This window comes from Drosophila erecta, unplaced genomic scaffold, assembly GCF_003286155.1.
Source record: "Drosophila erecta strain 14021-0224.00,06,07 unplaced genomic scaffold, DereRS2 tig00000055-arrow-pilon, whole genome shotgun sequence".
Lineage (NCBI taxonomy): Eukaryota > Metazoa > Arthropoda > Insecta > Diptera > Drosophilidae > Drosophila > Drosophila erecta.
The window spans coordinates 11020812-11037301 of record NW_020825200.1 but is presented as its reverse complement, the minus strand read 5'-3'; the positions used below and the strand labels follow the sequence as shown (position 1 = coordinate 11037301).

The 16490-nt window shown below is 40.5% G+C and overlaps 1 protein-coding gene across 1 annotated transcript; it reads right to left on the bottom strand.

Moving 5' to 3' along the window:
- Positions 1-247: 247 nt before the first annotated feature.
- LOC6541099 (cGMP-dependent protein kinase, isozyme 1) lies at positions 248-14639 on the bottom strand. Its single transcript, XM_001969368.3, has 11 exons — positions 14512-14639; positions 12224-12657; positions 5297-5368; positions 4050-4997; positions 2878-3017; positions 2506-2789; positions 2259-2428; positions 1955-2193; positions 1454-1774; positions 1164-1395; positions 248-902 (listed from the first exon to the last, which is right to left on the bottom strand). Exons 2-11 carry the CDS (start codon positions 12326-12328, stop codon positions 387-389), a joined length of 3027 nt encoding a protein of 1008 aa, XP_001969404.1. The 5' UTR covers positions 12329-12657; positions 14512-14639; the 3' UTR covers positions 248-386.
- Positions 14640-16490: the final 1851 nt, after the last annotated feature.

Genomic DNA, 16490 nt, shown 5'->3' with positions numbered 1-16490 from the left:
TAAACCTCTTTGCATAGCTACCCGAGCATTCAATTTTGACTTTCAAGGCGAACATTTTGTCAACTTTATGACAAGAAATACTCAATTGAAGACATTTAAAAGTATTAGCGTTGTGTAAGCCAAAGGATGCTGTTCTTATATAAAGGGGTGATATAATTGTTCATGCTTAACGTCTACTTAAAAAGTATTTTATCTCACAAATTTACAACACAACTGTATTACAGAATAGGTAACAATTGGGCACAGACTTAAGTGTTTTCGAAGCTAGTAATTAAAACGAGGTTGTAATGGCTGCTGCGTGGGTACAGTTCCAACAATTAGGAACATAACTTCTTATCCTACTAACTAATATCCGAAACTTTACAAAATGTGCTTCTTCTAAAGCTTTAAAACTCTTGATCCCACCCGCTCAGTTCCTCTGGTGGCTCATAGTCGTTCTCAACACCCGAAGGACCAAAGTATTGCAAGTCGGTCCAACTCTTCAAAGGTCTTTTGATGGGAGACGGCAATTGCTTCTGTTTCAGTCTCTGCCAGTCGAGACTTTCGAACCAGCTGTGCCGCTTGATATCGGCGATTCCCTTCCGCTGATAGCCCAGTCTTTCCGCCGGAAGTTGCTTGCAGAGATGCCGCACCAGGTGCTGCGCGGACTTGGGGATGCGCGATGGCATATGGATGACGTCGATGCCACTGAGGATTTGCTGATAGATCTTGATCTGATTAACGCCCCTGAAGGGGGTTTTGCCAACCAGCAGTTCATATACGAGAATGCCCAGTGCCCAATAGTCGACGGCTCGGTCGTGTCCACGATCCAGGATGATCTCAGGAGCCACATACTCCGGTGTACCCGCAAATGTGTTGGTCTTCTCATTGTGCCGCACAAACTTGGCAAATCCAAAATCGACCTGAAGGAAATTAAATGTTTGTACTATGCTTATTACTGTCAGATCGTTTGAAAACCCATTTAAAGCCGTCTAAAAGTATGCTGCGATACCTCATATAAAGTTTAGCTTTCTATAGCATACTTTTAAGCATGCATAATTAGTTCTTAATACGAAGCACACATCTAAATAACCTAGCATACTTTCAAACACCTTTAAGGGCGGCGTTTCTCAGCTTAAAACAGTTCTAGGCAGTTCTGTGACTACCATCGAGCACATAAATACCAGTTTGCAATAGCCATCAGTGCCCAGCATCAGGTTCTCGGGCTTCAAGTCCCTGTAAATGAAGTGGTGCGAGTGCAAGTAATCGAAGGCCTCCACGACACAGCCCGCTATAAATTTGGCGGTCTTCTCATCGAAGTACTGGCGCTTTGACATCACCGTCCATACATCACCGCCCATGCACGCCTCCATTAGGAAGTAAACGTACTTGTCATTGCGGTACGTGCGATAGAGTCTGAAATAAAATGCTGTATTTTATCTCAGCGAAGTTAGGAGCTTAGGTTACGACGCACTGTACTATGAAGGGCGATTGACGGCACTTAATCATGACGTTCTTCTCGTTGTAAACGTGCTCTATTTGATCTTGCTTGACCACCTCGATTTTCTTGATGATCTTCAGTGCCAACGCCTGTTGGTTGTAGGCCACCAGGTCCACGCGGCCAAAGGCTCCGCAGCCCAGCGTGGCTATCTTCTTCAGCTCCGAGATGGCCACTTGGGAGTACTCGTTGTCGAACTCCAGGGACTTGCTGCTGGACCGGCCACTCGTATCCCCGCGCTGACCACTGGGCTTCTCGCGCAGCTGCTTTATGGTTCCCAAATAGCTAATGAAGGCTCTAAAAATAGATGGAACAAGTGAAGAACGTATTATGTCTATAATATAGGGGAAGCAGAAGGGAAGATAGCGAGCTGTGATGTCCAATTTGCATGCGTTTCCAAGCGCGCCGCTTGTCATAGAAACCCCCAATTATGCAATGCATCGATACGTAGCCCCAAGTAGCCTGTCGAGCACTCACTCTCTGTCCAGCATGAGGACCTCGGTGCCCGGGGCATCCGCATAGACACTGGCCTGACGCACATCCGCATTGAGCAGGGCCTGCTCCCCGAAGTAGTCACCGCGCTTTCGGTTGGCCACAATCTGCTCCTGCTGCTGGTTGTCCCGCTTCTTAATGGTCACAGTGCCGCACCGGATGATGTAGAACTCGTTGCCCAGCTCACCTTCGCGGACAATGCAGCTGTCGGTCTCGTAGAATTTCTGCAATACAATAGGAGCAACTGAGTTAGCGGTGCATCGCATAGATAGCTAGGATAATGGATTACCCTCTGCAGAAGATCCACGACTTTGAGCAGCAAACTTTGGTCGAACTCCTGCAGGAAAGGAGCGGAGCGCAAGAACTGGAGGTTCTCCTCGCGTTCCCTGGACCCAGAGATTTGCATGATGGCCCTGAAGGTTTCGCGTGCGATTTTCCAAACCCGTGCATCGGTGGCAGCTGAGAAAAGGACCCTCTGATTTATATATGCTCCCTTTTTTTTGTTTTCCAAAGTTTTTCCAAACTAGAGAACTCACCCTCTACGGACGCCTGGCGCGGAGCATTGTAGAGGATGGCCAGTTCACCGAACACGGTGGCTGGTCCAAAGCTGGCCACCAGTTGGCCCCCACGGATGACATCGTACTGGCCCTCGGCGGAGACATATATCTCGGAGCCCTCCTCGTGCTCCCGGATGATGAGGCTGTGCTTCCTGTAGCTGGCCGGGGCCATTGCATTGATAACCATCTCCTTGCGCTCCTTGTCCATTAGATTATTGAGGAAATCATTGCGCTCAATGGCCGTTCGTATGAGATTGCGTGTGCTTTGGAACGGATTCATTGGGTAATAATCAGCGGATTGTTTGTCTCTAATTCGGCATGGAACATCATGCTGCTGTGGTGGTTACTTACCCTTCGTCCTTTGCAATAGATTCGATTTCAATGTCACCCTGAATGGGAAAATTGGGACGGACATAGATGAGGCCACCTTCCACGCGATGTGTTTTTGGTGTCGAAGAATCGCTGGACTTCTCTCTTCCTGCTATTTGATCCTTTTAGTATTTGTGTGTGCAATTACCGAAAAAAGGAATTGGATAGTGCAAATGATAAGATAGCAGTAACGTTATTTACCCTATGAAACGGTATTTTCTTTAATAACAGCTCTTGGAACTTGTCTTTAAGATTCACTAACCACAATATTTGGAAGCCAGAAACAAAGGTAACTGGATATAAACGTTAGGCAGCGTTATTGCGCCAAAGAAGCAACATACGCCTTCGGAAAGGAGCTATCTAAGCACCTATTAGCCACAGGCTGCCCATGGAGCAGCCCCAGGAAGCTGAGGGAACGGCTCCTTCGGTGGCGAAAAAGTTTTGGTTCGTGTTTGTTGGCGAACAATTAACGTTTAACTTGTTTTCACAAGTGTGCGGGGCTGTGCTCGGCTCAATTGCAACCAGCTGTTCCGTGTTTCGGGCTCCCCTTTTGAGTCCTGGGGCAATAAAAGGTCACAGGAGGTGTACGAGTATGTGGACCCCCGCACGAATGTTGCATCAAATTGCAAATGGAGTGTAGCTTTTCGACAGTTAGACACACTCACAGGATGTCAGTGAATGGAAGTTCTGGGTATTTGAAGGTACTCGATGTCAAGCCCAGTTACTTGTTTTCAGATTGCATAACTAGGTGCAATTGAATGCAACTGATAAGTTATTACTTTTAACAAAAACATTTAATAAAAATGTATAAATGTAGGTGTAGTAATTCTACTTTACTAATGCTACGTTCGTTATCTTTCCACTTAAGCATTTGAACATTTATGCACAATTAATTGTCGCAATTATTCAAGAGTAGTGACTGCTTGATAATAATTGTGATTAATTAGTATTGCCATTCGGCCAACCATTTCATTGCAAGCATGAACAAAAAATGAAAACGATGTACCTATCAAGGATCAAGTACCACTTCCCCACCATTCGCCCCATCTGGTGAGTAAATGTGCCCCCATCTCCCCCACTTCTATTCCGGAAAAACCGCAGAGTTCTGGCCAGTTTGCCGGTGATGTCATTTGGCAAGCCACCTCATTACTTACTTGACTATTCGAAGCATCCTGCTGGTTCTCCAGCTGCTGCTCCTGCTGCGGTCGCTCCACGCTCCGCTTCTTGCGCAGATGGAGCGGCGTTCCGGGGACGAGGAGTTCCGGAGGCAACGGCGGTGCCGGCGGTATGTTAATATCGGGCATCGTGGACACACGTCGGCGGTGCTGGCTGTCCGTCTGGCTCTTGGCCGGATAATTGAGTGACACGTTGCTGGAGCTCTTGGCGCGGGGCGGAGCCTGGAGTGGTGCTTGCAGGCTCCCCCTGGAGTCCTGTTCCCTGCCCTGTTCCTGTTGCTCCTGTGGCAGGACGCCATTTGTCAGTTTGGCGGCGTGGCTGCTGTTGTTGTTGGCATCGCTGCTCTGCCAGGACAAGGTGTCATCCGTTTGCTGGGCGCCTAGTTCCTGCGTGTGACCAATGAAGAACTTTACAGGACCCTCGGTCACAGGTGTTGTGGCTGTGGAGGTGCTCGAGGGTGTGGCAACATCGTCGTCGTCGTGGGCGACGCCCTCATCAATTATGCCATTCACATTCACTTTGAGTTTTGACTTGCCGCCATCGACGACATCGACGACATCGACATGTGCATTAGCACCCGGCTGCAGCGCCACCCCCTCCTCCAGCGAATCCTGGCCATCCCCTGCGTCCTCTGCATCTAGCGCAGCCTGCTCATCCTCGATCTCGATGCTGGGCACCTCGGTGGGCAAGGCGGTGGGCCGACGCTCTTTGACTGGTTTTAATTTCGAACTTGAGCGTGTGACATTAATTGCACTGCCGCCGGAAGAGGACACATCCTGCGTCTGCAGCTTGTCCTTCTTGGAGAGGAACTTCAGCTCCTGGACGCCATTGTGTGCGCTGCCTCTTTCGGCCACCGACTGCAGGGTACACCTGGCGGGGGCGGGCGGCGAGCCGGGCGGCTGCTGCCTGAGGCGCTGAAGTTTGGCCTAAAGCACCAAGGCAGCGGAGGATCCACCAAAACAGCCAAACAAGACAAACACAGCGGTGCAAAAGTTCGGTGGAGGTGTTTCCAAGTGGGCGTGTGGGCGTGTATGTGGGTGTGGTGTATATTTACAAGTGTTTTGTGCCGATATTATTGTGTACACCACCGAATCGTTTGAAAGTATAAGAAACATACAAGCATGTGTGCAAATATTAGTCGAGTCCCAATAAACAGGTGGAGCTGGTACATAAAGTGCAGGTGCGAGGTTTCTGGGCTCTGGGCTCTGGTTACTGGGATACTCACCTCACTGGCACTCGGAGTGACGATGGGCGAGTACAGTGGCTTCTCCTCGCGACGGATGTACTGGCCAATTTGCTGAAAGACGAGGAATGCGCATTTGGGTATAATTCAAATTTATTTGGAACAAATTTATGCACGAACAACAAAGCCTCCGCCTGCGTTTTTAGAAACGCTTTATTTGTTTCATTCCAACATTCCAATAGTCAACAGAAGCCTATTGATTGGCCTCACTTATCACTAATGTTTACTCCTCATGACATATTTATAGTTATATTCCGATGAGAATTGCTCTTGAATCCAACAGCATCTGGCTATCATGTTTAATTTAATGAATCCGGTTTTGCTAACATGGTTTTTATACCCGTTTCTCGTAGAGTAGAGGGGCATACTAGATTCGTTGAAAAGAATGTAACAGGCAGAAGGAAACGTTTCCAACCATATAAAGTATATATATTCTTGATCAGGACCAATAGCCTAGGGGATCTCCCATGTCCGTCTGTCCGAATGAAAGCCTTAATCTCAGGAACTACAAAAGCTAGAATGTTTATTTCCAAATGTTGCCACCAATGTTGTAGACATCATAAAAAAAATAAAATATAGTATAGTAAATACATATAGTATAGTACATATGTCCCAAGCCTGAAGTTCTAAACTCCATAACTCAACTTATCTTAATCGGATTTGGAAGTGGCATACCTCTAAATAATTGTGGCGCAATTCTCTAAAAATCTGCATTCAAATTTAGAAAATTTTTTTTTTTAATTTTTTTGTCATTTTTTCTGATGTATGATGTAGAAATTCCAAAAAATTAAAAAATGTCCCAAGGCTGAAGTTCTATACTCCATAACTCAACTTATCTTAATCGGATTTTGAAGTGGCATACCTCTAAATAATTGTGGCGCAATTCTCTAAAAATCTGCATTCAAATTTAGAAATTTATTTTTTTTAAATTTTTTTGTCATTTTTCTGGTGATTGATGTAGAAATTAAAAAAATGAAAACATGTCCCAAGGCTGAAGTTCTATACTCCATAACTCAACTTATCTTAATCGGATTTTGAAGTGGCATACCTCTAAATAATTGTGGCGCAATTCTCTAAAAATCTGCATTCAAATTTAGAAATTTTTTTTTTTTAAATTTTTTTGTCATTTTTCTGATGCATGATGTTGTAGAACTTCAAAAAATGAAAACATGTCCCAAGGCTGAAGTTCTATACTCCATAACTCAACTTATCTTAATCGGATTTTGAAGTGGCATACCTCTAAATAATTGTGGCGCAATTCTCTAAAAATCTGCATTCAAATTTAGAATTTTTTTTTTTTAATTTTTTTGTCATTTTTCTGATGTATGATGTTGTAGAACTTCAAAAAATGAAAACATGTCCCAAGGCTGAAGTTCTATACTCCATAACTCAACTTATCTTAATCGGATTTTGAAGTGGCATACCTCTAAATAATTGTGGCGCAATTCTCTAAAAATCTGCATTCAAATTTAGAAATTTTTTTTTTTTTATTTTTTTTGTCATTTTTCTGATGTATGATGTTGTAGAACTTCAAAAAATGAAAACATGTCCCAAGGCTGAAGTTCTATACTCCATAACTCAACTTATCTTAATCGGATTTTGAAGTGGCATACCTCTAAATAATTGTGGCGCAATTATCTAAAAATCTGCATTCAAATTTAGAAATTTTTTTTTTTTAATTTTTTTGTCATTTTTCTGGTGATTGATGTTGTAGAAATTAAAAAAATGAAAACATGTCCCAAGGCTGAAGTTCTATACTCCATAACTCAACTTATCTTAATCGGATTTTGAAGTGGCATACCTCTAAATAATTGTGGCGCAATTCTCTAAAAATCTGCATTCAAATTTAGAAATTTTTTTTTTTTTAATTTTTTTGTCATTTTTCTGATGCATGATGTTGTAGAACTTCAAAAAATGAAAACATGTCCCAAGGCTGAAGTTCTATACTCCATAACTCAACTTATCTTAATCGGATTTTGAAGTGGCATACCTCTAAATAATTGTGGCGCAATTCTCTAAAAATCTGCATTCAAATTTAGAATTTTTTTTTTTTAATTTTTTTGTCATTTTTCTGATGTATGATGTTGTAGAACTTCAAAAAATGAAAACATGTCTCAAGGCTGAAGTTCTATACTCCATAACTCAACTTATCTTAATCGGATTTTGAAGTGGCATACCTCTAAATAATTGTGGCGCAATTCTCAAAAAATCTGCATTCAAATTTAGAAATTTTTTTTTTTTTAATTTTTTTGTCATTTTTCTGATGTTGTAGAACTTCAAAAAATGAAAACATGTCCCAAGGCTGAAGTTCTATACTCTATAACTCAACTTATCTTAATCGGATTTTGAAGTGGCATACCTCTAAATAATTGTGGCGCAATTCTCTAAAAATCTGCATTCAAATTTAGAATTTTTTTTTTTTTAATTTTTTTGTCATTTTTCTGATGTATGATGTTGTAGAACTTCAAAAAATGAAAACATGTCCCAAGGCTGAAGTTCTATACTCCATAACTCAACTTATCTTAATCGGATTTTGAAGTGGCATACCTCTAAATAATTGTGGCGCAATTCTCTAAAAATCTGCATTCAAATTTAGAAATTTTTTTTTTTTTAATTTTTTTGTCATTTTTCTGATGTATGATGTTGTAGAACTTCAAAAAATGAAAACATGTCTCAAGGCTGAAGTTCTATACTCCATAACTCAACTTATCTTAATCGAATTTTGAAGTGGCATACCTCTAAATAATTGTGGCGCAATTCTCAAAAAATCTGCATTCAAATTTAGAAATTTTTTTTTTTTTAATTTTTTTGTCATTTTTCTGATGTTGTAGAACTTCAAAAAATGAAAACATGTCCCAAGGCTGAAGTTCTATACTCTATAACTCAACTTATCTTAATCGGATTTTGAAGTGGCATACCTCTAAATAATTGTGGCGCAATTCTCTAAAAATCTGCATTCAAATTTAGAAATTTTTTTTTTTTAATTTTTTTGTCATTTTTCTGATGTATGATGTTGTAGAACTTCAAAAAATGAAAACATGTCCCAAGGCTGAAGTTCTATACTCCATAACTCAACTTATCTTAATCGGATTTTGAAGTGGCATACCTCTAAATAATTGTGGCGCAATTCTCTAAAAATCTGCATTCAAATTTAGAAATTTTTTTTTTTTTAATTTTTTTGTCATTTTTCTGATGTATGATGTTGTAGAACTTCAAAAAATGAAAACATGTCTCAAGGCTGAAGTTCTATACTCCATAACTCAACTTATCTTAATCGGATTTTGAAGTGGCATACCTCTAAATAATTGTGGCGCAATTCTCAAAAAATCTGCATTCAAATTTAGAAATTTTTTTTTTTTTAATTTTTTTGTCATTTTTCTGATGTTGTAGAACTTCAAAAAATGAAAACATGTCCCAAGGCTGAAGTTCTATACTCTATAACTCAACTTATCTTAATCGGATTTTGAAGTGGCATACCTCTAAATAATTGTGGCGCAATTCTCTAAAAATCTGCATTCAAATTTAGAAATTTTTTTTTTTAATTTTTTTGTCATTTTTCTGATGTATGATGTTGTAGAACTTCAAAAAATGAAAACATGTCTCAAGGCTGAAGTTCTATACTCCATAACTCAACTTATCTTAATCGGATTTTGAAGTGGCATACCTCTAAATAATTGTGGCGCAATTCTCAAAAAATCTGCATTCAAATTTAGAAATTTTTTTTTTTTAAATTTTTTTGTCATTTTTCTGATGTTGTAGAACTTCAAAAAATGAAAACATGTCCCAAGGCTGAAGTTCTATACTCTATAACTCAACTTATCTTAATCGGATTTTGAAGTGGCATACCTCTAAATAATTGTGGCGCAATTCTCTAAAAATCTGCATTCAAATTTAGAAATTTATTTTTTTTTAATTTTTTTGTCATTTTTCTGGTGATTGATGTTGTGGAAATTAAAAAAATGAAAACATGATCCAAGGCTGAAGTTCTATACTCCATAACTCAACTTATCTTAATCGGATTTTGAAGTGGCATACCTTTAAAAAATTGTGGCGCAATTCTCTAAAAATCTGCATTCAAATTTAGAAATTTTTTTTTTTTAATTTGTTTGTCATTTTTCTGATGTATGATGTTGTAGAACTTCAAAAAATGAAAACATGTCCCAAGGCTGAAGTTGTATACTCCATAACTCAACTTATCTAATTCGGATTTTGAAGTGGCATACCTCTAAATAATTGTGGCGCAATTCTCTAAAAATCTGCATTCAAATTTAGAAGTTAATTTTTTTAAATCTTGTTTTTGTTGAAAACTATTTGAAATGCATACCTCATCTTGGCTAGCGTTTTTTCTCCACATAAAATAAATGTATGTGTTGAACTTAAAATTGTTTAGCTTAATTGTACCAAGTTGAGCACTTAAACTTTATTTTTGATTAACTTGCATGTCCAACGAATTTATTGGCAATTGTGATTGTCCTGCATGTGTCATGTTAATTTTGATCATATATCGGTAAACGTAAAAGCAATCTGATGCTGAGCATAGCTATGTACTTTGGAAGTGCCCACTTTTGGCCTGTCAGCTTAAGCCCCCAATAGGCCGATAATAGCCAATTTCCATTGTGATTTTCCGCTTTCCATAAAGGGCATTCACACTCAATGCGCATTAAAGTTGCCCATTGTGTTCCCCTTCGACCTTTCGACCATTCAACACGTCACTTAGGGATTCCACGTGAATCGTAACAGATTGATCGGCTTACAATGCCGATGAACTGGGCTTTAAACGAATCTCACGAGTTTCCATTTCTTATTTACAAACTTATTATTCCATTTGGACATTCCATTTCCATGTGGAAAAGTTTTGACACGGGTGTTGGTTGTATGTCGTAAAAGTAATTTTATGTTCGCTTTTTGTTTTGTTTCGCAAAAATGTTATAAAAATATATCACGCAGTTATGACTTGCGCCTGACATAAGTCATAATTTCGTTGAATTTATCAGTGGCTTGTGTATTTTTTAAATTTGAAAGTACTATCTATAATTTATTACAGCTTTTTTTTCATCGGAAGGTGGAGTTGCAAAAGTTTGTTATGCCCACATTGGGGTAGTCTCCGAATTCGAAGTAAAAACTTTCAAGAGGTATTACCATTATAGTCAGTAATATGAAATATAGCCTAACTTGAAGAGAAAGAATGCTCATACATAAAAAAATGTATTTTTTTTTGCATAGCAATTTTAAAAATTCGTTATGTATCTCTGATCTACAACTTGCCGATCGAGGGATCATATACAAGATTTGTTTAAACCATTTCAAACTATTTTGGTGACTTTTTTGCTAGGGGTTTTCGTAATGTATTCCAACTTTACTCAGCTGAAAAGCGTTCCCATCTTATCTTTAATTGGCACGGGTCTAATGAAATATTCAAGTCTGTTTTGGGGCCAAGTGTGGGCATAAATAAGCTCGTGTCAATTTGCGAGTCGCCAGGTTGGATCTGCTTTGATATGCTAATCGACCTAAACGACGGCATTTTGACAGGTTTTCCGTTTTCCCACGGAAGTCCCGAATTCTGGTTTTCAGCCGATAAAGTCACCGATAACGTGGCCCTGCACTCGCAGGTTGAGTGTTTTCTTCTTTCTTTTTTTGCTGGCTTGAAAGGATTCTCCCTGGCTCCACAGTCTGCGTCATTTCACGAATTCCTTCCCGGGGGGCATTTGGCCCCCTTCAAATGCCTGGCTCCCCCCCCCAAAAACATTTCGCAGTTATTTAGAATTACTGTGACGTGTAAGTTGTGCGTGCAATCACGTTCATTTCAGCCTAGAACCATGTCAGTTCGCTCCTCTGACAAAAATACGACAGATACAGATGTTTCCATAGATAGCTACACATCCGACGGATCCTGCATATTTATACGTCATTTGGAGCTCCGCCTGCAAGATGCTCTGGTCTTTGGATTTATGCATGAGCTCCATCACTGCGATTCCAGAATCCCAACCACAGCTATTTATATGCATACTTATCATATTTTTGCATACCTAATGCCAACTCGTCGCGGAATGTTTGTTATTGATGAAAAGCCAAGATTGCAGATTGACTATCTGTGCCTTTCAGATAGATATATATTTACTTAGGTAGTGGGAGCATGTGACCAAGTTGTGAGTAATATTCTAAATCATTCATTCATTAAAAGTTGTTTGGTTTGAGTATATATTGGTTTTGCAAACGTGGTTGGATTATAAAAACGTTCCCTCAAGTGTTAGAATTCTCAATGAGCTTTGAAACTACATATTTTCCCCATGCAAAAGTTAATGGGAAATAAGCCATCGGCACTCGTGTTTTTCCCTCAGGTTTTTGTATTTTTTTTCTGCTTTTAAGATAAGCCAGTTAAAAAGTGAACGTCATGGACACGAAATTGGTGATAAGACAAACTAGGTTTCGCCCCAACACACATTTTAGCGTGATTCAATACCCTGTTTATTCGGGGGGCACAAGGTCATTTCCGATCACAAAAGTACACATGAAATAATCAGATAATGAAACACTAATATTCCGATTTGGATATTCCAATCGGGCAGTTATGGAAGTGTTATCAGGGTTTATCTGATTTGAGTATTTGGTTACTGAGTGAGTTATTTGGGGTTCCATATAATTAATATATATTGGCTTTCAGCTTAGTGAACAGGAGCAGTAACTAGTGATTTAATTTTAATATTAGGTAATTAATCTATAATTATACATTAGTCTGGCATTGGGTATATCTGTCGTCGAACTTGCCCGATTTAGTTCAATGTTTCGCCTCGCATTATTTATGGTTTTCTCTCGCCGCCCCGATTAACTCAATTAAGCACTTGATGGACTTATCAGTCGACTTATCAGACAAGTGCAATACTAAATACTAAGTACTAAAGCGGAACTCACCACGGGACTATCTTGTGTGTTGAGTATCGTATCGGTGTTCTCATCTTTGGCGGGAGTGAATTTGTTTTTGCTGCGATGATGGAAAAGTCGGGGAAAGCAGGCCATATTGCACTGGATCCAGGAATCTGTATCCGTCTATTTAATATCTTTGATACTGGTCAATCTATTATTCGTATTCGTTGCCCGCTCTATTTTTATCTGAATTCGTTTGCTGCGCGATGGTTAAACACTTTGATTACCCCGGCCATATTCCCTGATTTATGGCCAAGGATTTAATTGCGGCTATAAATTTGTTGTGTTCGGTTGCAATTGTGACGGATTATGTACTCGTATGATTCGATAGTGATTGGTCTACGAATCGATTTACTTCGTCAGTATAACACTTATTGGCTTTAAGCTGATTAGCTCTGTGGTCTTAAGTCAATGCTCGATATCTATGTATTCCACAAACTATCTTATCGCATTGGAATGGTTAAGGAAACTTAAATAAAGTGCGTTGATATGTCAGGAGACTTAATTTGATTTTACATTTGATTATATACATGCATTAGGCCATATCGCATTCTACTCTTTGGCAATGCAATGCGATCATTTACAAGCTAGCTCATAAAACCCGATTTTATGTTCAGTGTGTTCGAGAATGCAATAAATCCAGTATCTAGGATGCTATTGCCAAAAAGTACTCGAAGTACGCAGTGAAAAGACAACGAGCCAGATATTGTGTAAGCCATCAGCTTTCAGTTAGCCATCAAAAACAAAGGAGCCCAGAGAATGCCAGTTGACCACATCGGTTTATCAACTGTCCCAGAAAACTGGGAGCAGCATTTGCTTTGCATCTGATAAATTTGTTTGTGGAACAAAAGTTTCAAAGTTCAAAAATTATGCGCATCGTCAACTGGCTGCTTTAATTACCACTCACAGCGAAATGCTACCAATTTCTCGGTTTTGTTTCACGGCCAAGAATCGCGATGAGTCACAGTATGCTTGCTGGCTTTTATCATCTTGGCCTTATCGTCTCCAAATGCCTAATTGTTTTCTATTTATGCGGGGGGATTTCATTGTTTGGCCAAGAGCTCTAAGGCAAATGCCCCGAAGAAAGCCAGCGATACTTGGCTTGGGGGCTTTGCAATTATCACAGCCCCACTTGGAGTACCAACAAAGTTCGGGGCAGTGCCTTAAAAATCACATACCCCTTGCATATAGCACCGTTTTATCAACCAAAGATTGTGTTGTATTTCCCTATACGATTTGTCGATAACGCCGAACAACTTTGGAAAATAAAGAACTGCCCGTTCGCATGTTTCCACATCATTTGCTTTGGCAATACAAATAAAAATTGTACCAAGTAGTACATAGAACGAGCTGAAACATTGACCACAGTAATGGCAACAGCTATATCAACAATAACGACAGGAGAAAGGCCAAAATGAATCGGTGGAGCCGCCAGTCACGAGTCACTCATTTATATTAATTTATTGGCATTTCGTTTGTAGTTATCAGCACACTTTTCTGCTTCTTTATTTGTTGGTCTTTGCTGGCTTAAATGTTGCCATTTCATTGCATTTTATAATGAAACTATTGCCTGGTTCTGTTATTTTTCAGTCCTTCAGTTTTTCAGTTTTGATTTGGTTTATAGCTCGAGCACGTTAGCTACGAATTTTGGTATTTCGGCGATAAGATTTGATGGCCAGAGTAAAGTTCACATAATTGCTGAATTTTACAAGGCATTTCGAATAACAAAAACTGACCAAAACTGACCACAACCGTTGTGTTCGTTAAATCTTGAACTACTTATTTATAACGGACTGACGCACGAGGTACTTTTTCGCGAATAAAAAAACACTCAAATGTTACCGCGAAGTTGTCAGCCATATCTTTTGATTAGATATCAATATCAAGAACTTCAAGATGATTGATACATTTCTTGACTTTCAATTTGTCAAATAGCATGGAAATGAAATTCACAAACTTGCGCACTCGCCTTTATTCACCATGAGAACTCGACAAATTCTTGAGCATTTCACTTTTTAAGCCAACCAACGAACCACTTGAGTCGAGCACGCAAAACTGGCATGTCAAATGACCGCAGAAATACAAATGGAGGGGGCTTTGGCAACCAATCGTGGCTTTTCACTTCCCGAAAAACTCCATTTCCGATAGGGTCAGCTCATTTTACACAATTCGCACGTAACAATTTCCGCTCCACGAGGGCCATTCATCGGCTGAATCACATATGGTGAATACTGCCGCCCGATCCGTAAACCGTAAACCGTAAACCTTCCGCACACCTGCCGCCGTGGAGGCTGATAACTCGACTAATTTAACGCGGCCAATTTAAATTGGCAATTTGCTCGACGCGCCAACTGCCAACTGCCACTGCGACTGCGACTGCGACTGCGATGCCAACGGCGACTGCGACCGAATCGGCCAACTGGCTGGCTTTATGTTTATCGGTATCAGTTCAGTTCAAGTGCCTGCCTAGTGGCCTTATCTATGGAGAAGTGTTGGGCTTGCCAGGCGTCACTGTTAACGCGAGACGTTCTTTTTGGGCCCACGACGCATGGAAGTGGGCCGAAAGGGGCTTGGGACCAAGTGTAATTGGAATAAGCAAATACCAACGGACTTATCTGGCCCAAACGAGCTGCTTCCTAGAGCGCCTAGAGCGAAAGCCAAACATTGTCATTTGTTTATGGCGCAGCAAGAAATGCATCATTTTCACTGCGGGGCATTTGATCGCCATTTAATCAAACTCCCATTGCCCATATTCAAGTAAACAATGCTGTTTACACTTCGGTTTGGGAATAGCAAACAAGCTAACTTGTATTCGTCATATGTACATTGCACATCGGGCTATTTTAACATGTTTTCCAATTTTATATTTTCTTTAGCTGAATAAATAAAAGGCCACATTTCATACGTTTTTATTTGGAATTTGTGTTCAAAAATATGAAAGTTATTGTGTTTAGTTTAATATTTATCTTGCAATAATAATGTAGTTTTAATTAAAATGATACTTTTGAACACTTTCATCAGTAGAAGGGTCATTAAAAATCCATTTCGTTCGTCATACGAAAGTTTTGGCACTCGGAAATAAAACTTTATATTAAATATAATGCCGTTCAAAAGTTTGGTGAAAGGGTAAACGAGATGTCACGCGCTTACCTTTCGAAAAATATGTAAATCAAATGTGGTGACGAGCGACAAGAGTTGGCGTCACAAATTAGAATTCTCGAGGCGTTCAAGATGGGCGAAAAGTTCGCGGAGTTTTTATTCATTATGCCTTAAATGCGTAACTAAAGCAATTTGAAAGTAGAACTCATTTTCACCCTCGACTTGACTTTCCACTCGTGCTAAAATACTTTTTCCCCGCGCGACTCTACGTGCCCATATGCCTAAAAGTATGCACGTATCTGGCGACATTGTCGTTTGATTAAACTTGTTAACACACACACACACCCGTATACAGCCACACACTCACCCACACCACCCCCATCTTGAAGGCCGCGCAGCAGGATGCGGATGTGGGCGCGGATGTGAATGCGGATGCCAAAGTTTGTCAGCCTGGCAGGAGCATCGCTTTAAAGTCAACGCTGCAAACTCATTTGGTCCAAGGAAGCGAACGAAGTCGAGCACAAATTCCAAAATATATATCTGCCCGGGTATTTCCTGTCCCCGCAGGAAGTTCCATTGCATAATCTTATTAACCGCACACACACACACATCCACACACACGCACAACCAAACTGAGATAGTACTCTATGAAGGCTGAATAATTTATGCATCCAATTGCCAGGCAGCGGCATTTGGCCAGAATTGTTGACAACTTGCCTGTGGCTCTGTGGCAATTCGTATTTTGATTTGGCTTGCCAAGTTTTTACTTATCCGATTAGCCCATCCTAATTACAACCGGCTGTGTTTGCATTGCCCTGCCGCACGCCACATGCCACATGCCACTTGCACACACATTTGAATTAGAGTCTAAAGTTGATTAGATTTGATTGCGCTCTAGCCTCCACTCTTCGTGAGTGGCGAACACATTGATTAACCCATCGGATTTGGGCCACAGCTCAAAAGAAATATCCGCACACGGATGGGGGCTGCAAGAAAGTGGGCTCGTGAAATATGGCAAACGAATTTCGAGGGGCGGGGCCCTTTGTGTTTTTGTTTTATGACCAGCCACGCTCGACGACACCCATGAAGGCCATGATTGATGCGCTCCTCGAGCTCCTTCGCGTTTTAGTGGATTTCCAAATTGCTTTTTTCACGC

What these genes read in the sequence shown, in the direction of transcription:
- LOC6541099 (XM_001969368.3), bottom strand. Translation starts at nt 12,328, where the DNA reads ATGGCCTGCTTTCCCCGACTTTTCCATCATCGCAGCAAAAACAAATTC. An exon ending in GCGCCAGGCGTCCGTAGAGG is followed by an intron (nt 2,429 to 2,505) that starts GTGAGTTCTCTA and finishes TCCTTTTCTCAG; the next exon opens with CTGCCACCGATGCACGGGTT. An exon ending in TCGTGGATCTTCTGCAGAGG is followed by an intron (nt 2,194 to 2,258) that starts GTAATCCATTAT and finishes ATTGTATTGCAG; the next exon opens with AAATTCTACGAGACCGACAG.